Source organism: Vespa velutina, chromosome 12 (genome assembly GCF_912470025.1).
Source record: "Vespa velutina chromosome 12, iVesVel2.1, whole genome shotgun sequence".
In the NCBI taxonomy this organism is placed as follows: Eukaryota; Metazoa; Arthropoda; class Insecta; order Hymenoptera; family Vespidae; genus Vespa; species Vespa velutina.
In genome coordinates this window covers 4,600,815-4,622,284 of record NC_062199.1, presented here as the reverse complement: position 1 = coordinate 4,622,284, position 21,470 = coordinate 4,600,815, and the positions used below count along the sequence as shown (strand labels likewise).

At 28.1% G+C, this 21,470-nt stretch overlaps 2 protein-coding genes across 4 annotated transcripts; both read left to right on the top strand.

Moving 5' to 3' along the window:
* The first annotated feature begins 1,627 nt into the window (after window positions 1-1,627).
* Window positions 1,628-5,878, top strand: LOC124953541 (17-beta-hydroxysteroid dehydrogenase 13-like). The gene is made up of 8 exons (XM_047505066.1): window positions 1,628-1,766; window positions 2,281-2,568; window positions 3,465-3,589; window positions 4,151-4,261; window positions 5,106-5,267; window positions 5,380-5,462; window positions 5,531-5,647; window positions 5,740-5,878. Exons 2-8 carry the CDS (start codon window positions 2,349-2,351, stop codon window positions 5,876-5,878), a joined length of 957 nt encoding a protein of 318 aa, XP_047361022.1. The 5' UTR covers window positions 1,628-1,766; window positions 2,281-2,348.
* An 8,821-nt stretch (window positions 5,879-14,699) lies between these two features.
* Window positions 14,700-19,879, top strand: LOC124953289 (17-beta-hydroxysteroid dehydrogenase 13-like). 3 transcript variants are annotated; one of them, XR_007102191.1, is made up of 9 exons: window positions 14,700-14,841; window positions 15,524-15,811; window positions 16,708-16,832; window positions 17,394-17,504; window positions 18,327-18,488; window positions 18,601-18,683; window positions 18,752-18,868; window positions 18,961-19,257; window positions 19,371-19,879. XR_007102191.1 is itself a non-coding variant. In XM_047504457.1 (8 exons), exons 2-8 carry the CDS (start codon window positions 15,571-15,573, stop codon window positions 19,097-19,099), a joined length of 978 nt encoding a protein of 325 aa, XP_047360413.1. In that variant the 5' UTR covers window positions 14,700-14,841; window positions 15,524-15,570; the 3' UTR covers window positions 19,100-19,879. The 3 variants fall into 3 exon arrangements, 2 of the variants coding, with proteins under 2 accessions (XP_047360413.1, XP_047360414.1); XM_047504457.1 differs by having other exon boundaries at window positions 18,961-19,879; XM_047504458.1 differs by lacking the exon at window positions 17,394-17,504 and having other exon boundaries at window positions 18,961-19,879.
* The last annotated feature ends 1,591 nt before the right edge of the window (window positions 19,880-21,470 follow it).

Below are 21,470 nucleotides of genomic sequence, written 5' to 3'. Positions count from 1 at the left end.
AAATATATATTTTTTTATGATTCTTATTGAATTTATTATATTGTAAATCGGTGAGTTGAAAATTCTTATTGGATTTGTATTAATTACATCAATGTGATCTTATTTTCTTAACCTGTGATGAGGAAAAAGTACGTGTTCGTAGAAACTAAAGATAACAGTTTGCTCTTATTGTCAAAAGAAAAAATATAATAATCTAATATAACAAGTGAGCGTAAAATATTATTTGCAATTGAGTACAAATTGTTCAGTTGAATAATATTTGTAAGAAAATGTAATTAATCGAAAAAATGTATTATAAAAAATAAATGCAACAGGATTGTCGATCTCGAAAATTTCATAAAAAAGTAATAGACACAGTGGATTTTTTTAACTATAACGTCATCGACAACGAGAAAAGTTTATTTCTGTATTTTTTTATTTTTTTTTCTAATATTTTTATAATATCTACGATTTTGATAAAAATCGATAAAAACTATTGGACGTACGTAGATCTCGTAATCCGTATGTTGCACTTACTTAAAAATTCAGGTAATTTATTGGATTAATGCAAAGAATCATGTTCGCCTACATTTCTCTTTCTTTTGTTTCTTGGGCAAAAAGATCTCGCTATTTCCTTTCGGAATCAAATAATTTCCAATTTACCGTTTTATGCATGATGTAATAGATTGCCAAATATCATATTTGTGATCTTTTTGACTTCTCCCACTTCACTCTCCCTCTCTCCTTCTCTTTCTCTCTCACCTTCTCTTTATCTCTCTCTCTCTTTTGCACATTCATACATGCTGCTATTTTATATAGACGAAATACGAAATTTATTTTGTAGTCGCAGGAAAAGAAGTGAAACGTGTAATTGTTATTTATTTAAAATAAATCATAAAGAAGAAAAAGCAATGATTGAGAGAGAGAGAGAGAGAGAGAGAGAGAGAGGGAGAGAGAGAGAAAGAAATTTCGATGAATTATATGTTATATTAAAAATATCGGAAACAATTTGTGTATATAAAAATGTGCTTGTAATCTAATTACATTGAGTTGTTTACGAGAAACGAAACATTTGGATTATGATAATTAAAATAAGAAATAAAATGTTATGTTTCAATTTGATTGAAGAACATTTCTTTGAAATAGGACATCAATAGTTTCTAATATTGTTATCGCCTTTTAGGATTGTTTGAAATTTTTAGATTGAGTTTTTCGTGCAGGAACAAAATAGAAAGCCTCGATTATTCACAATGCAAAATTTGAAACAAAATTTCTTTAGAACTCATTGATATTTTATCATAATCATTATCAAGAAGTGGCGAACCTATGATATATAATCTGCACGATTTATCACCAAATGTTATTCCCGTTTATTCATATTACTTTCGTTCTATCTTGTGTATATTGGTTATAGAAGTTTCATTTGAAGAAAGATTTTGAATTATGTAGTAATTAGTTCTGGTATATGATATAACGACAAATATTTACTGAAGACATATACAAAAAGTTCGGAATCAATGGGTCAAATGTATATGTACAGTAACCAGTTTTGAAATGCGTATTTCCCCCGCTCTTCACTATATGAATATCCCCACCACGCATTAAATATCTCGTTCAACTTGCTCTGCATTGAGTTCGTCGATAACCATTGGACGAAGAGGACTGCCTCTTTTTTTAAGCAGAAGAATTATTGATTTCGTTGACAATTTGTTGCTGTTATTTATTTATCCTTTTTCCGCTGCTTCTTGTATCCTGAAAGAAGATCTGTGGACACTTGATTTTTTTATGTAAGTTATATCATGTATTGGAGTATTTCCTTTTTCAAGTGTTATTATTATTGTAAAAATAAATAAACTTCGTGTTATTTTTTGTGAAAAATATTTAAATATCGAGAGTAAATTCTTAAATCCAATGTACAATTTAAGTATATATGATTTTGAAGATATGAAACTTTCTTGGAAGAGAGTAGTAAATATGTGATCTTGAACATGCTCAAACTAAAATCGTGTAATAATAATGTTAATGATTGTAATAAAACTAGTGATAATAATGATGTTGATATTACGATAATAATAATGATAACGAAGATAGTAATAATAATAATAATAATAATAATAATAATAATAATAATAATAATAATAATAATAATAATAATAATAAAAATAATAATAATAATAATGATAATAATAATAATAATAATAATAATAATAATAATAATAATAATAATAATAATAATAATAATAATAAATTATGTTTTATATTTTGTCTTATAAATTAAATTGTTGTTATTGCTTAATACAGGATATTTTCTTACAATTATCAATTGTTTCGAAAGGGAAACTAAAATAACGGTGAAAATTTATATAATCATGTGGATCGTTCTACCTATGCTCAAATTTATCATATTCAAACTTATTGGTATTATGAGAAGCATTATAAAGTTATTTATTCCGTTGAAATATCAAATGAAGGACATTTCTGGCGAGATTGCTCTCGTCACAGGTGCTGCTGGAGGTCTTGGAAGAGCGATAGCAATCGGTTTAGCTAATCATGGTGTTATCGTTGTCATTTGGGACATCAATCAGAACGGTGCGTTGACTTTGATATTCCATGTTATTTAAAAAATTATTTGTTTATTCAAAATTATATACGGAAGATAAATCTATGATAAATTACGGGACAAATATTCGTATTTAAAATCTTCATATAATTCAATTCACATATATTCTTACATTAGTATGTATTGTATTATAATTTCTATATTACGTTTATGTGTATTTTATTGTATTATTTTTTTTTATATATTGTAATAAATCATCTAACTTTAAGATCACATTTTGATCATTATAAGTATGAGAAAAAGTCATATATATATTGTTACGAAAACTTTTTCTTCTTAAGTCATAAATATTTTCATACGACTTGTTTATGTTTTTGGAATGAACGAAATATATTCTTAAAGTTTTCTATTCGTTTCGAAAAGATACATATTTAGATACATATTTATTCTTCTATTTATTTCATTCTGCATTTTAGCATAACGATTAAGTGAAAGTGATGAAATCAATTAAGATATCTTCCTTCTTAAGATAAAATATTATTAATTATTTATTAATTATTATAAGGATCTATACATTTATCTTTTGTCGTATTAAGTACAAATGCATACATACGTAAATGTATCTTAAATGTATTATTCGTAGTTATTTCTAATGTTTTTCTAATATTTATTTGAACACTCACTGGTAGCATATCGAATAAAAACATCTAAGTATATTTAATTTCGTTCGTCAAATGATGCATGTATACAATTTACTCATTAATTCGGCCGAGCCGATTATTTAAGAACAGTTGTGACAATTAACTGAAGACTTATAAGTTTGGAATTAATTAATGATAAGAAAAGCATATAAGAATTATTTTTATTTCGAAAATCGTCAAAAGATGCTTACATAAATGATTGATTTTCTTTTGTTATCTTTCAGGTATCGAAGAAACGATGGAATTGATAAAAGCGGCCGGTGGTACTTGTTACGGATACGTTTGCGATGTTCGTAATCGTGATGATATTTACAAAACGGCTGAAATAGTTAGAGAAGAAGTTGGTCAGGTGAGATGACATGCAAAATGTTGTTAGATTTTTATTGATGAACATAGCGGAAAATTCTGTTGATTTGCACATGAACAATTTTTCGAGAGAAACTTCTTCTTGAGATTGATGGATTATGGAATGCAGGCGTTCTCGTGCTAACGATATACTTGCTTAGAAAATGATAGTAGATAACATTCTAATACATTGGATTTTCTTAAAGGATCAGATTAGCCATTTTAGTTCATTTACAGTTTTGTCGATTTTTAGGGGAATTAATATTTGAAGAATTACTGTTAAAATTAGTTGAAAATTTTTGGCTAATGATCAATGAAGCTATTTTCTTTTCTTTTATATCGTGACAATCTTCGATTGTTTTGTATTAAATTTCGGGATATTTTCTAATTTCTACGATTTCAAGTTCAATACCAATCTAATCAGACACTATGATTTGCGGTGAAGTATTGTAACGAGTCGTTCGGTACATATCTTATATAACTTTTGTTGTTAAAGAACGTCTAACGCGCGCTTTTATACGTAAATAGTAGAATATTTTTATTCAAATATTTATTTAATTTGTAGGTAACTATTTTGATTAATAATGCAGGTGTGGTAAATATTGGAATTTTCTGGAAGACTTCGGATGATCTTTTTAGTCGTCTAATGGAAGTAAATATTATGAGTCTATTTTGGGTAAGAAAAACAATAATATATTCCTTATACGTTCAATTCTAAACGAAATCATTTAGTATATTACTGTTTAATGTTGTTGCTTATCAAAAAAAGTATAATTCAAACATTGCGGTGGATTACAGATTCGAATAAAGATCGTGATATCTAAACGTACCGTATCGTTGTAAAGTGAACTGTTTTCCGACTATCTTTAGATTGATAGTTCTTTATTTTTGCTCCTTCAAGTCGTTTGAACTTATAAAATTTATCATAAATACTGCCAGTTAGATTTTCTCGAAAAATTTTTACTCTCTGTATTCATGACATATTCTTGTATATATATATATATATATATATATATATATATATATATATATATATATCCGTGTGCATATCGTTGTACAGCAAGTTAATTCGTTTATAAGGCTAATTAGAGGAAATTTTATGTATTGTTTTTACTTGTTATTTGCGTGAATTCATTAGCACTATCGTCTATCATTTTCAAAAGAGGAAAAGAAAATAGTAAATTGAAATCTGATAGACATCCGACTGCTTTTGAATGTAATCAAAAGAATGTAGTCGTTTTGATCGTGTCAGAATTAATGTAAACACAGTTATCATTACTATATGTAAATTCGCAGCGATTATATCGATCAATCGATTTGTTGAGTCTAGATGACCAAAAATCAATGAAAAATCATTTTGACTTGCTGATTCGATTCAGTACCGCAAGTATGTTCAAAAGTATGTAATCGTTCGATAACAAACATTTTCTTCATGATAGTAAGGAAATATATAAATTTGTTGCAACTATATGTGTTCCTAACAAATTCCTAGATTCTTGTAATAATAGAATCTTTTTCAGACAGTCAAAGCATTCCTTCCGGCAATGATAGAAAGCAACAAAGGGCATATTGTGAACATAGCGAGTATAGCAGGTCTCATTGGATTTCCGGTAATCGTAGATTATTCTGCGTCTAAGTATGCAGTTGTTGGTTTCAGTGAAGCATTACAAATGGAATTAGACGTATGTATTTTGCTTAATTTAGTATATTTATTTGCTGATAGAAATATCGATTAGTTGGCTATATTTTTGTTCCTATATTATTTTTTTATTTCTGTTTATACATTTTATTTAGTTTCATGGACATGACGTTAGCATTACATCAGTATGTCCGACTTTCATTCACAATACGGGCATGCCTGCAGCTAAATTCTCTGGGTATGAATGTTTAGTACCTGTAGAGTTAATTACTGTATAAATATGATAAAAATGAATATTTGTTTCAGGCGTGCTCCAATTGTTAGTCCGCAAGATGTTGCTGAAAGTACTGTTACTTCCATCCGGTGTAACAAGAAGTTTATTTTGGTGCCAAATTACATGTATTTTATACTATTTTTGAAATGGTATAATAGATTTCTTAGAAAACTTTATCTGCAGCACTTTTTTTTAACTTTTATCGTTTACAATATAATAACAAATCTAAACCAAATTTCAGGATAATGCCACGTCATATCTACTATGAAATATTGAAGTTTTTAATGCAAATTGAACCAACTGAATATTATCCAATAGAAAGTCAAGAAAAATGTAAAACACATCTTTCAAACGCAAGTAATGTTGCTATTACATCATAACCACTAGGCAGTTTTACATAATTTTTGCAAAAAGTATCATTTATGTAAATATTTCAATATGAATATATGGATAATAAAACATGAATAAAGAACAATATCATCAATCGTAAAATTATCAAATAACAAGAGTTCATAATTTCGGAATAGAATATCAGAAACGAGTATAATTTGTTTAGTATTTTCTGATTTTCTGATCGGAACAGGATTATGCACATGGGATATTAATTAAACAAATCTGTATCGTTCTGTGTTTTTTGTTCTCCTATAAGACGAGAAGAAGTGTTTATTCAGTTCGACAGGAATCGATACATTGGATCGATACATTGATCAAGATGGCCGAAGATGGCCTTGACTATAAAAGGGGCGAGAACTTATTTTTGTTCAAATTGAGTTTACAGTTTCTCAACACTTTCCCTCTCTCCCTCTCTCTTTCTCTCCCTTTTTTGTTCTTTCGCCATCTTCTACATGTTTATGTATGCTATTGCTTTATGTAGATATTATCAGAACGCATGAAAGTTTATAATATAAAATTAAAGAATGCTTTTTACAAGATTATCGACTTTTATTTTTCATATTTTTGTAGATTAAAAGCATAAAAAAATTATGCTGAAAGTGACACTTTTTCAGTCAGTTTAATTTAATAAAATCTAGTTTCTCTCTTTCACTTTATGTGCTCAAGATGCTTTTGTGTTCAATTCTCGTATTTTGTTCAAATGTTCGCGAATTTTAAAGGTCTATAAAGGTAGAGAAAGAGAAAGAGAAGGAGAAATAGAAGAAGAAGAAGAAGAAGAAGAAGAAGAAGAAGAGTGAGAGAGAGAGAGAGAGAGAGAGAGAGAGAGAGAAATTTGGAACTGATATAAATTTTATTAAAAAAATTAAAGACAACTTATTTAGATAAAAATATCGCATCATTCTATTTCCATTTCTTCACTTTCAAGACAACAAATGATATATATTGATTAGAATTAAAAAACTGGACACTTACTTTCTTTTCCGTTTATTCTTGAAATTATGTTTTTCGAACTAACCGGAAAGAAATCTCAGAAATTACCTAACTAATTCAATTGAAATTTTGATACAATACTCTCAGATACATTATCTACAAAGTAGCCTACGATTTTTGCGATACGTTAATTAGTTTTTTAATATTAATTTTTCTGCTGTCAAATTTTTGTGCAAAAATAGTATTTCGTTTAGTTACCTCCCATTGTTAACACTTTTAATTTGCCGTACACTTTTAATTTGACAATTGTGCTCAGAAACACATTTTCTTTTTTAATTGTTTATGACTACCATATGAAATTGAGCGTCAATTGTTATGTGTGAGACGGCTACATCATTTGTCTACATATAACCAAAAATCTGACGGCTATAGCCGCCATTTGTGGCAACGTGTTACACAACTTTTGTATAATTGTTTGTTTAAGTTATAAACTACCATGTCGTCAAAAATAAAAAATATTCGTTTGATAATTTTGAGTTTGTAGATTTTTAAAAATATACCCATTTTTCAATACCTCTAGATGGTCAGATCTCTTAATTATTAGAATAAGTCTATAAAAATAATTTTTAATTTTTAAAGCGTCGAAAAAACGATGATCTTAATAATATTTGCTGTATGATATATGCTACGTGTATATTTTCGATTTTCGCTATAGTAAAGACATTTATAAAAAAACAGCTTAAAGAAGCATTTGGCAAAGTGAAAAGTCATCAAGAACATAATCATATTATTTTCAATGAACAGATCGAAAAATTTTGTCGATTTGAAATTTACTTAGGAAAGAAAGTAACGGTGTTAAAATATTGATCTGACAATCGAGCGGCATCGTATAAAATAATTGCATCGATACACAGTATAGCATAATATTTGATTGATTTTACTAGCCAATAGGCAATTTTGTTAAACTCATCCTAAGACAAAATGATTTATTAATTGGAAATGGTAAAATAGAAATTATTTAATTTAATGAAATGTTATAAATATAATTAGAAGTATATATTCTTCTTAAATCAGCATCTTTATTCACTTCCAATAATTCTGATTGATTGGATATATTCGTATTATTTTTTCCATTATTTTTAGATTCTTTTTAATACGGACATAATATTTACACAAGCGTAATACGTCTTAACTTCATTCACAGCACGGGTATAGTATATTCACCGTATATATATATGTAGGTGGATATTGTAGTAGACCTTTTGCCCTACAACCACGAGCCAGACTCGTAGTGAAGAATTTCTGCTATATTAATTTGGGTCGTCGTTGCTGTATTTGTTCTCTTCCTATTATTCTATCAGTTTTGGAGAAGGATGAAACAAAATTCTTGAAAAAACAACGTAATATCATAACAAGGAAACTTCATTAACATATCTTCAAGTTTATTTATTCTTCAAATTGTAAACTATCAAAGTTATTAATATGAGAATCATAAATATAAACATGCAGGTGAAATTTACAAAGGATGGCTTGATGATATCACTTAAAAATGAGTGAAAATTTGACGTACGCTGACTCAAAATTTTGTCGATTCAGACTCGGACTTTTCTTGAGAGAGATTTAGTTTACATTTTCTGAAGATAAATAATTTTTTGAGAGAATCGTTTAGTTCTGGGGCTCGTTCGATCCATTATTTTGGATTGTGAATCCTTTGTCACTATAACTAATAGTTTTCAACGGTTTCAACATGTGATCGGAATAATTTATACATTGATCAATTTTCATTGGAATTTAATAGCACGTTCTAACGTCTGTATAATATAAATCGAACTTTATGTTCTGAAGAAAACAATTCTGCCCAATTTCATGTCATTATTCGGTGATTTCCGATCGATTGTGTAAATAAGGGTATTTTAAGGTATTCGCTCGATTATCTTGTGTATTTGCTCAATGGTCGATTTTTCCAAACTCATCCTACATAAAAATCTGTAATTATGTGAAAAAGGTAAAAAAAATATTACCTCGTAGTATTTTATTCAAACAACAATTATAAATAAAGTTAGAGATATGTATAATATATAAATATTAAATATTAATATATAAATATATTTTTCCAGAGAACATACCTAAAAATTACATAAAAAAATGGTTGGTAAGGTCTTGCATATTTGTCCATTTTTGATATCGTGGAAAACATCACTTGTACATTATAAGCGTGTATATATACTTCTCTGAAAAAAAGTTATTCACTTTATCTCGATTTAGAAAAATTCACTCATCTATTGTTATTCAAAGTGCATTGTTATATGAACAAAGTACAGAATTTTTATTATATTGAAGTTAGAGAATAAACTGAGGATATTCGCGCAATTTCTTAAGAATGGTGAAGAAGAACTATCGAATCAATTATTTTCTTAGAATAATAGAAACGAACGGCGAACGAAATGAAAATGCGAAACATGTAGTGAGTCGTATTGGTTATTTCTGTGCTAATAATGGGATAAAACAAGGATGTTTGTATGTTGTGATTCTGAAGGATATAAGTTAGACTGATACGATTTAGTTAGACTGGTATGATTTAGTTTGTGCTCGACACCTTCATTTGAGGCATAGCCAGTTATATTGATAAGACTCGACTGTCCTACTGGAGTGCGAATGCTTGAATGCTATCGTCTGCGGATTTTTATATGCAATGGAACGTATTATTTGTTGTATCGTTGATAATGAATATGAGTGATCTGATTTATAGTTATATTTGTATCGAAATAAATTGTTATATAATTTTTTAATTTTTTTGATTTATTTGCACTAACTTTTTAAAAAAGAAAAAAAATTTATATATATATATATATATATATATATATATATGTAGGAATTTCACTAGGAATATCACTAAGATCGTAATGTCTTTCTGAAATAAATTTATTTTAATATACAGAAGGATGCAGATATAAAAAAGGAAAAATATAAAGCGAAGGTAAAACATATGCACAATCTCTTATGAAGTATCTTTTTATTATCGAAAAGAAATTTCTCTTCTTATATATCTCTTCTCTTACCCTTTTTGTTTCCGATCCTTACAACTCTTTTCTTAATTTCTACCGATGTATTATACTGGTACTTACAATGTATTTATCTTATAACATAAGTCCCTATGGTTTGGTTGTTAGATCATACGAATCAACATTTGAAGTTACCATCTGTGTGTAACCGAGTCTTAACATGAGTCAAGGACAGAATATGTACGCGTCCAAGTAAAAAATTGATCAAACCGGTATTCATTACATGGAAATTAATTCAACGATTTTTTTTTTAATTACTCAGTTATAAACTATGTATTAATATTATGTATACGTATCTCAAATATGTAGATACACATATTTGATGTATCTAATCAAACAAACTGGCTAGATGTATGTTTTTTTATGTGTATAAGATATGCCGGTCAACAAATTAACTGAAAAACGGAAAGGTTCGAGAAGGTTGCTAATCGTACGTGTGGGTTTATGCATAAGGTTACCCATTCAGTGGATAAATAAAGAAATGAAAGGTTCTAATAGTAATTGGTTATGTGCATTTTGCGAGGTGCGTATGGTTATGGAAAATAAAGATCTGAGATATTAGGAGAGAGAGAATGAAAAATAGCGGCAAAATTGAATGCGAAAGAGAGTTTTGAATAATGTCCAGCGATTGATGTACGAGTGAAACATGTTAAGAAGGACAAACACCGAAGCAAAAAATTAACAGAGAGACAGATGGGACAGCGAACAACGAAGAGCGAACAACGAACAGTATATGATATTATTCTTTTTATAATTTTTTAATTAAATATATTTTTCAATGTTTAACCAGTAGTCGAGTACAATTTTGTTTTCCTCAGCATTGCGCCGGCCTATTAGTAGGGTAAAAATTAATCTGCCGTTAGTGTTTAACAGCTGTAATTATATTTTTTCCCACACACACACACACACGCACACATATTTCTGCACCTATAGATTTGTATAGATTGAACATCATATATTTTTATTAAATATACTTTTTTTTAACTTTTATCGTTTACAATATAATAACAAATCTAAACCAAATTTCAGGATAATGCCACGTCATATCTACTATGAAATATTGAAGTTTTTAATGCAAATTGAACCAACTGAATTTTATCCAATAGAAAGTCAAGAAAAATGTAAAACACATCTTTCAAACGCAAGTAATGTTGCTATTACATCATAACCATTAGGCAGTTTTACATAATTTTTGCAAAAAGTATCATTTTTGTAAATATTTCAATATGAATATATGGATAATAAAACATGAATAAAGAACAGAATCATCAAAAAAATTATCAAATAACAAGAGTTCATAATTTCGGAATAGAATATCGGAGACGAGTATAATTTGTTCCTTATTTATCTTATAACTAAAGTCCCAATAATTTGGCTATTACGTCAATAACCGAATATATATTTGATGCTCTCATCTGTGTGCAATTATTTTAACTTAGGTCAAGGACAGGACATATGTATGCACAAGCGATAAAATGATCAAACCGATATTCATTTCAAAATACCGCTCGCAGCATAATCCCAAATTAACAGGAGAACATAAATACTTTTGAGGGAACTTCGTGAGGTAGATGTGAGATAATTGATTTAGTAGATATCACAGTATATTTATTGTAGTATGATACAATCGTCGTTGTGTTATGAGTCGCATTGGTAATTCCTGAATTAATAATGAGATAAAATTCGGATGTTTGTATGTTGTGATTCTGAATGATATAAGTTAGACTGGTATGATTTAGTTTGTGCTCGACACCTTCATTTGAGGCATAGCCAGTTATATTGATAAGACTCGACTGTCCTACTGGTGAGTGCGAATGCTTGAATGGTATCGTCTGCGGATTTTTATATGCAATGGAACGTATTATTTGTTGTATCGTTGATAATGAATATGAGTGATCTGATTTATAGTTATATTTGTATCGAAATAAATTGTTATATAATTTTTTAATTTTTTTGATTTATTTGCACTAACTTTTTAAAAAAGAAAAAAAATATATATATATATATATATATATATATATATATATATGTAGGAATTTCACTAGGAATATCACTAAGACCGTAATGTCTTTCGGAAATAAATTTATTTTAATATACAGAAGGATGCAGATATAAAAAAGGAAAAATATAAAGCGAAGGTAAAACATATGCACAATCTCTTATGAAGTATCTTTTTATTATCGAAAAGAAATTTCTCTTCTTATATATCTCTTCTCTTACCCATTTTGTTTCCGATCCTTACAACTCTTTTCTTAATTTCTACCGATGTATTATACTGGTACTTACAATGTATTTATCTTATAACATAAGTCCCTATGGTTTGGTTGTTAGATCATACGAATCAACATTTGAAGTTACCATCTGTGTGTAACCGAGTCTTAACATGAGTCAAGGACAGAATATGTACGCGTCCAAGTAAAAAATTGATCAAACCGGTATTCATTACATGGAAATTAATTCAACGATTTTTTTTTTAATTACTCAGTTATAAACTATGTATTAATATTATGTATACGTATCTCAAATATGTAGATACACATATTTGATGTATCTAATCAAACAAACTGGCTAGATGTATGTTTTTTTATGTGTATAAGATATGCCGGTCAACAAATTAACTGAAAAACGGAAAGTTTCGAGAAGGTTGCTAATCGTACGTGTGGGTTTATGCATAAGGTTACCCATTCAGTGGATAAATAAAGAAATGAAAGGTTCTAATAGTAATTGGTTATGTGCATTTTGCGAGGTGCGTATGGTTATGGAAAATAAAGATCTGAGATATTAGGAGAGAGAGAATGAAAAATAGCGGCAAAATTGAATGCGAAAGAGAGTTTTGAATAATGTCCAGCGATTGATGTACGAGTGAAACATGTTAAGAAGGACAAACACCGAAGCAAAAAATTAACAGAGAGACAGATGGGACAGCGAACAACGAAGAGCGAACAACGAACAGTATATGATATTATTCTTTTTATAATTTTTTAATTAAATATATTTTTCAATGTTTAACCAGTAGTCGAGTACAATTTTGTTTTCCTCAGCATTGCGCCGGCCTATTAGTAGGGAAAAAATTAATCTGCCATTAGTGTTTAACAGCTGTAATTATATTATTTCCCACACACACACACACACGCACACATATTTCTGCACCTATAGATTTGTATAGATTGAACATCATATATTTTTATTAAATATATTAATCTAAATATATATTTTTTTATGATTCTTATTGAATTTATTATATTGTAAATCGGTGAGTTGAAAATTCTTATTGGATTTGTATTAATTACATCAATGTGATCTTATTTTCTTAACCTGTGATGAGGAAAAAGTACGTGTTCGTAGAAACTAAAGATAACAGTTTGCTCTTATTGTCAAAAGAAAAAATATAATAATCTAATATAACAAGTGAGCGTAAAATATTATTTGCAATTGAGTACAAATTGTTCAGTTGAATAATATTTGTAAGAAAATGTAATTAATCGAAAAAATGTATTATAAAAAATAAATGCAACAGGATTGTCGATCTCGAAAATTTCATAAAAAAGTAATAGACACAGTGGATTTTTTTTAACTATAACGTCATCGACAACGAGAAAAGTTTATTTCTGTATTTTCTTATTTTTTTTTCTAATATTTTTATAATAACTACGATTTTGATAAAAATCGATAAAAACTATTGGACGTACGTAGATCTCGTAATCCGTATGTTGCACTTACTTAAAAATTCAGGTAATTTATTGGATTAATGCAAAGAATCATGCTCGCCTACCTTTCTCTTTCTTTTGTTTCTTGGGCAAAAAGATCTCGCTATTTCCTTTCGGAATCAAATAATTTCCAATTTACCGTTTTATGCATGATGTAATAGATTGCCAAATATCATATTTGTGATCTTTTTGACTTCTCCCCCTTCACTCTCCCTCTCTCCTTCTCTTTCTCTCTCACCTTCTCTTTATCTCTCTCTCTCTTTTGCACATTCATACATGCTGCTATTTTATATAGACGAAATACGAAATTTATTTTGTAGTCGCAGGAAAAGGAGTGAAACGTGTAATTGTTATTTATTTAAAATAAATCATAAAGAAGAAAAAGCAATGATTGAGAGAGAGAGGGAGAGAGGGAGAGAGAGAGAAAGAAATTTCGATCAATTATATTTTATATTAAAAATATCGGAAACAATTTGTGTATATAAAAATGTGCTTGTAATCTAATTACATTGAGTTGTTTACGAGAAACGAAACATTTGGATTATGATAATTAAAATAAGAAATAAAATGTTATGTTTCAATTTGATTGAAGAACATTTCTTTGAAATAGGACATCAATAGTTTCTAATATTGTTATCGCCTTTTAGGATTGTTTGAAATTTTTAGATTGAGTTTTTCGTGCAGGAACAAAATAGAAAGCCTCGATTATTCACAATGCAAAATTTGAAACAAAATTTCTTTAGAACTCATTGATATTTTATCATAATCATTTTCAAGAAGTGGCGAACCTATGATATATAATCTGCACGATTTATCACCAAATGTTATTCCCGTTTATTCATATTACTTTCGTTCTATCTTGTGTATATTGGTTATAGAAGTTTCATTTGAAGAAAGATTTTGAATTATGTAGTAATTAGTTCTGGTATATGATATAACGACAAATATTTACTGAAGACATATACAAAAAGTTCGGAATCAATGGGTCAAATGTATATGTACAGTAACCAGTTTTGAAATGCGTATTTCCCCCGCTCTTCACTATATGAATATCCCCACCACGCATTAAATATCTCGTTCAACTTGCTCTGCATTCAGTTCGTCGATAACCATTGGACGAAGAGGACTGCCTCTTTTTTTAAGCAGAAGAATTATTGATTTCGTTGACAATTTGTTGCTGTTATTTATTTATCCTTTTTCCGCTGCTTCTTGTATCCTGAAAGAAGATCTGTGGACACTTGATTTTTTTATGTAAGTTATATCATGTATTGGAGTATTTCCTTTTTCAAGTGTTATTATTATTGTAAAAATAAATAAACTTCGTGCTATTTTTTAATAGCACGAAAAATATTTAAATATCGAGAGTAAATTCTTAAATCCAATGTACAATTTAAGTATATATGATTTTGAAGATATGAAACTTTCTTGGAAGAGAGTAGTAAATATGTGATCTTGAACATGCTCAAACTAAAATCGTGTAATAATAATGTTAATGATTGTAATAAAACTAGTGATAATAATGATGTTGATATTACGATAATAATAATGATAACGAAGATAGTAATAATAATAATAATAATAATAATAATAATAATAATAATAATAATAATAATAATAATAATAATAATAATAACAATAATAATAATATTAATAATAATAATAATAATAATAATAATAATAATAATAATAATATTAATAATAATAATAATAATAGTAATAATAATAATAATAATAATAATAATAATAATAATAGTAATAATATTAATATTAATAATAATAATAATAATAATAATAATAATGACGATGATGATAATAATGATAATGATAATAATAATAATAATAATAATAATAATAATAATAATAATAATAATAATAATAAATTATGTTTTATATTTTGTCTTTTAAATTAAATTGTTGTTATTGCTTAATACAGGATATTTTCTCACAATTATCAATTGTTTCGAAAGGGAAACTAAAATAATGGTGAAAATTTATGTAATCATGTGGATCGTTCTATCTATGCTCAAATTTATCATATTCAAACTTATTGGTATTATGAGAAGCATTATAAAGTTATTTATTCCGTTGAAATATCAAATGAAGGACATTTCTGGCGAGATTGCTCTCGTCACAGGTGCTGCTGGAGGTCTTGGAAGAGCGATAGCAATCGGTTTAGCTAATCATGGTGTTATCGTTGTCATTTGGGACATCAATCAGAACGGTGCGTTGACTTTGATATTCCATGTTATTTAAAAAATTATTTGTTTATTCAAAATTATATACGGAAGATAAATCTATGATAAATTACGGGACAAATATTCGTATTTAAAATCTTCATATAATTCAATTCACATATATTCTTACATTAGTATGTATTGTATTATAATTTTTATATTACGTTTATGTGTATTTTATTGTATTATTTTTTTTTATATATTGTAATAAATCATCTAACTTTAAGATCACATTTTGATCATTATAAGTATGAGAAAAAGTCATATATATATTGTTACGAAAACTTTTTCTTCTTAAGTCATAAATATTTTCATACGACTTGTTTATGTTTTTGGAATGAACGAAATATATTCTTAAAGTTTTCTATTCGTTTCGAAAAGATACATATTTAGATACATATTTATTCTTCTATTTATTTCATTCTGCATTTTAGCATAACGATTAAGTGAAAGTGATGAAATCAATTAAGATATCTTCTTTCTTAAGATAAAATATTATTAATTATTTATTAATTATTATAAGGATCTATACATTTATCTTTTGTCGTATTAAGTACAAATGCATACATACGTAAATGTATCTTAAATGTATTATTCGTAGTTATTTCTAATGTTTTTCTAATATTTATTTGAACACTCACTGGTAGCATATCGAATAAAAACATCTAAGTATATTTAATTTCGTTCGTCAAATGATGCATGTATACAATTTACTCATTAATTCGGCCGAGCCGATTATTTAAGAACAGTTGTGACAATTAACTGAAGACTTATAAGTTTGGAATTAATTAATGATAAGAAAAGCATATAAGAATTATTTTTATTTCGAAAATCGTCAAAAGATGCTTACATAAATGATTGATTTTCTTTTGTTATCTTTCAGGTATCGAAGAAACGATGGAATTGATAAAAGCGGCCGGTGGTACTTGTTACGGATACGTTTGCGATGTTCGTAATCGTGATGATATTTACAAAACGGCTGAAATAGTTAGAGAAGAAGTTGGTCAGGTGAGATGACATGCAAAATGTTGTTAGATTTTTATTGATGAACATAGCGGAAAATTCTGTTGATTTGCACATGAACAATTTTTCGAGAGAAACTTCTTCTTGAGATTGATGGATTATGGAATGCAGGCGTTCTCGTGCTAACGATATACTTGCTTAGAAAATGATAGTAGATAACATTCTAATACATTGGATTTTCTTAAAGGATCAGATTAGCCATTTTAGTTCATTTACAGTTTTGTCGATTTTTAGGGGAATTAATATTTGAAGAATTACTGTTAAAATTAGTTGAAAATTTTTGGCTAATGATCAATGAAGCTATTTTCTTTTCTTTTATATCGTGACAATCTTCGATTGTTTTGTATTAAATTTCGGGATATTTTCTAATTTCTACGATTTCAAGTTCAATACCAATCTAATCAGACACTATGATTTGCGGTGAAGTATTGTAACGAGTCGTTCGGTACATATCTTATATAACTTTTGTTGTTAAAGAACGTCTAACGCGCGCTTTTATACGTAAATAGTAGAATATTTTTATTCAAATATTTATTTAATTTGTAGGTAACTATTTTGATTAATAATGCAGGTGTGGTAAATATTGGAATTTTCTGGAAGACTTCGGATGATCTTTTTAGTCGTCTAATGGAAGTAAATATTATGAGTCTATTTTGGGTAAGAAAAACAATAATATATTCCTTATACGTTCAATTCTAAACGAAATCATTTAGTATATTACTGTTTAATGTTGTTGCTTATCAAAAAAAGTATAATTCAAACATTGCGGTGGATTACAGATTCGAATAAAGATCGTGATATCTAAACGTACCGTATCGTTGTAAAGTGAACTGTTTTCCGACTATCTTTAGATTGATAGTTCTTTATTTTTGCTCCTTCAAGTCGTTTGAACTTATAAAATTTATCATAAATACTGCCAGTTAGATTTTCTCGAAAAATTTTTACTCTCTGTATTCATGACATATTCTTGTATATATATATATATATATATATATATCCGTGTGCATATCGTTGTACAGCAAGTTAATTCGTTTATAAGGCTAATTAGAGGAAATTTTATGTATTGTTTTTACTTGTTATTTGCGTGAATTCATTAGCACTATCGTCTATCATTTTCAAAAGAGGAAAAGAAAATAGTAAATTGAAATCTGGTAGACATCCGACTGCTTTTGAATGTAATCAAAAGAATGTAGTCGTTTTGATCGTGTCAGAATTAATGTAAACACAGTTATCATTACTATATGTAAATTCGCAGCGATTATATCGATCAATCGATTTGTTGAGTCTAGATGACCAAAAATCAATGAAAAATCATTTTGACTTGCTGATTCGATTCAGTACCGCAAGTATGTTCAAATGTATGTAATCGTTCGATAACAAACATTTTCTTCATGATAGTAATGAAATATATAAATTTGTTGCAACTATATGTGTTCCTAACAAATTCCTAGATTCTTGTAATAATAGAATCTTTTTCAGACAGTCAAAGCATTCCTTCCGGCAATGATAGAAAGCAACAAAGGGCATATTGTGAACATAGCGAGTATAGCAGGTCTCATTGGATTTCCGGTAATCGTAGATTATTCTGCGTCTAAGTATGCAGTTGTTGGTTTCAGTGAAGCATTACAAATGGAATTAGACGTATGTATTTTGCTTAATTTAGTATATTTATTTGCTGATAGAAATATCGATTAGTTGGCTATATTTTTGTTCCTATATTATTTTTTTATTTCTGTTTATACATTTTATTTAGTTTCATGGACATGACATTAGCATTACATCAGTATGTCCGACTTTCATTCACAATACGGGCATGCCTGCAGCTAAATTCTCTGGGTATGAATGTTTAGTACCTGTAGAGTTAATTACTGTATAAATATGATAAAAATGAATATTTGTTTCAGGCGTGCTCCAATTGTTAGTCCGCAAGATGTTGCTGAAAGTACTGTTACTTCCATCCGGTGTAACAAGAAGTTTATTTTGGTGCCAAATTACATGTACTTTATACTATTTTTGAAATGGTATAATAGATTTCTTAGAAAACTTTATCTGCAGCACTTTTTTTTAACTTTTATCGTTTACAATATAATAACAAATCTAAACCAAATTTCAGGATAATGCCACGTCATATCTACTATGAAATATTGAAGTTTTTAATGCAAATTGAACCAATTGAATTTTATCCAATAGAAAGTCAAGAAAAATGTAAAACATATCTTTCAAACGCAAGTAATGTTGCTATTACATCATAACCACTAGGCAGTTTTACATAATTTTTGCAAAAAGTATCATTTATGTAAATATTTCAATATGAATATATGGATAATAAAACATGAATAAAGAACAGAATCATCAAAAAAATTATTAAATAACAAGAGTTCATAATTTCGGAATAGAATATCGGAGACGAGTATAATTTGTTCCTTATTTATCTTATAACTAAAGTCCCAATAATTTGGCTATTACGTCAATAACCGAATATATTTTTGATGCTCTCATCTGTGTGTAATTATTTTAACTTAGGTCAAGGACAGGACATATGTATGCACAAGCGATAAAATGATCAAACCGATATTCATTTCAAAATACCGCTCGCAGCATAATCCCAAATTAAAAGGAGAACATAAATACTTTTGAGGGAACTTCGTGAGGTAGATGTGAGATAATTGATTTAGTAGATATCACAGTATATTTATTGTAGTATGATACAATCGTCGTTGTGTTATGAGTCGCATTGGTAATTCCTGAATTAATAATGAGATAAAATTCGGATGTTTGTATGTTGTGATTCTGAATGATATAAGTTAGACTGGTATGATTTAGTTTGTGCTAGACACCTTCATTTGAGGCATAGCCAGTTATATTGATAAGACTCGACTGTCCTACTGGTGAGTGCGAATGCTTGAATGCTATCGTCTGCGGATTTTTATATGCAATGGAACGTATTATTTGTTGTATCGTTGATAATGAATATGAGTGATCTGATTTATAGTTATATTTGTATCGAAATAAATTGTTATATAATTTTTTAATTTTTTTGATTTATTTGCACTAACTTTTTAAAAAAGAAAATATATATATATATATATATATATGTAGGAATTTCACTAGGAATATCACTAAGACCGTAATGTCTTTCTGAAATAAATTTATTTTAATATACAGAAGGATGCAGATATAAAGAAGGAAAAATATAAAGCGAAGGTAAAACATATGCACAATCTCTTATGAAGTATCTTTTTATTATCGAAAAGAAATTTCTCTTCTTATATATCTCTTCTCTTACTCTTTTTGTTTCCGATCCTTACAACTCTTTTCTTAATTTCTACCGATGTATTATACTGGTACTTACAATGTATTTATCTTATAACATAAGTCCCTATAGTTTGGTTGTTAGATCATACGAATCAACATTCGAAGTTACCATCTCTGTGTAACCGGTCTTAACATGAGTCAAGGACAGAATATGTGCGCATCCAAGTAATAAATTGATCAAACCGGTTTTCATTACATGGAAATTAATTCAACGATTTTTTTTTTAATTACTCAGTTATAAACTATGTATTAATATTATGTATATGTATCTCAAATATGTAGATACACATATTTGATGTATCTAATCAAACAAACTGGCTAGATGTATGTTTTTTTATGTGTATAAGATATGCCGGTCAACAAAATAACTGAAAAACGGAAAGGTTCGAGAAGGTTGCTAATCGTACGTGTGGGTTTATGCATAAGGTTACCCTTTCAGTGGATAAATAAAGAAATGAAAGGTTCTAATAGTAATTGGTTATGTGCATTTTGCGAGGTGCGTATGGTTATGGAAAATAAAGATCTGAGATATTAGGAGAGAGAGAATGAAAAATAGCGGCAAAATTGAATGCGAAAGAGAGTTTTGAATAATGTCCAGCGATTGATGTACGAGTGAAACATGTTAAGAAGGACAAACACCGAAGCAAAAAATTAACAGAGAGACAGATGGGACAGCGAACAGCGAAGAGCGAACAACGAACAGTATATGATATTATTCTTTTTATAATTTTTTAATTAAATATATTTTTCAATGTTTAACCAGTAGTCGAGTACAATTTTGTTTTCCTCAGCATTGCGCCGGCCTATTAGTAGGGTAAAAATTAATCTGCCATTAGTGTTTAACAGCTGTAATTATATTATTTCCCACACACACACACACACGCACACATATTTCTGCACCTATAGATTTGTATAGATTGAACATCATATATTTTTATTAAATATATTAATCTAAATATATATTTTTTTATGATTCTTATTGAATTTATTATATTGTAAATCGGTGAGTTGAAAATTCTTATTGGATTTGTATTAATTAAATCAATGTTATCTTATTTTCTTAACCTGTGATGAGGAAAAAGTACGTGTTCGTAGAAACTAAAGATAACAGTTTGCTCTTATTGTCAAAAGAAAAAATATAATAATCTAATATAACAAGTGAGTGTAAAATATTATTTGCAATTGAGTACAAATTGTTCAGTTGAATAATATTTGTAAGAAAATGTAATTAATCGAAAAAATGTATTATAAAAAATAAATGCAACACGATGGTCGATCTCGAAAATTTCATAAAAAAGTAATAGACAC

Bases quoted from the DNA above. Each gene is read 5' to 3' on its own strand.
- LOC124953289 (XM_047504457.1), top strand. From the start codon at position 15,571: ATGGTGAAAATTTATGTAATCATGTGGATCGTTCTATCTATGCTCAAA. The intron at 16,833-17,393 runs GTGAGATGACAT...TTTAATTTGTAG, and splicing joins TTAGAGAAGAAGTTGGTCAG to GTAACTATTTTGATTAATAA. The intron at 18,869-18,960 runs GTATAATAGATT...ACCAAATTTCAG, and splicing joins TTTATACTATTTTTGAAATG to GATAATGCCACGTCATATCT.
- LOC124953541 (XM_047505066.1), top strand. From the start codon at position 2,349: ATGTGGATCGTTCTACCTATGCTCAAATTTATCATATTCAAACTTATT. The intron at 3,590-4,150 runs GTGAGATGACAT...TTTAATTTGTAG, and splicing joins TTAGAGAAGAAGTTGGTCAG to GTAACTATTTTGATTAATAA. The intron at 4,262-5,105 runs GTAAGAAAAACA...AATCTTTTTCAG, and splicing joins ATATTATGAGTCTATTTTGG to ACAGTCAAAGCATTCCTTCC.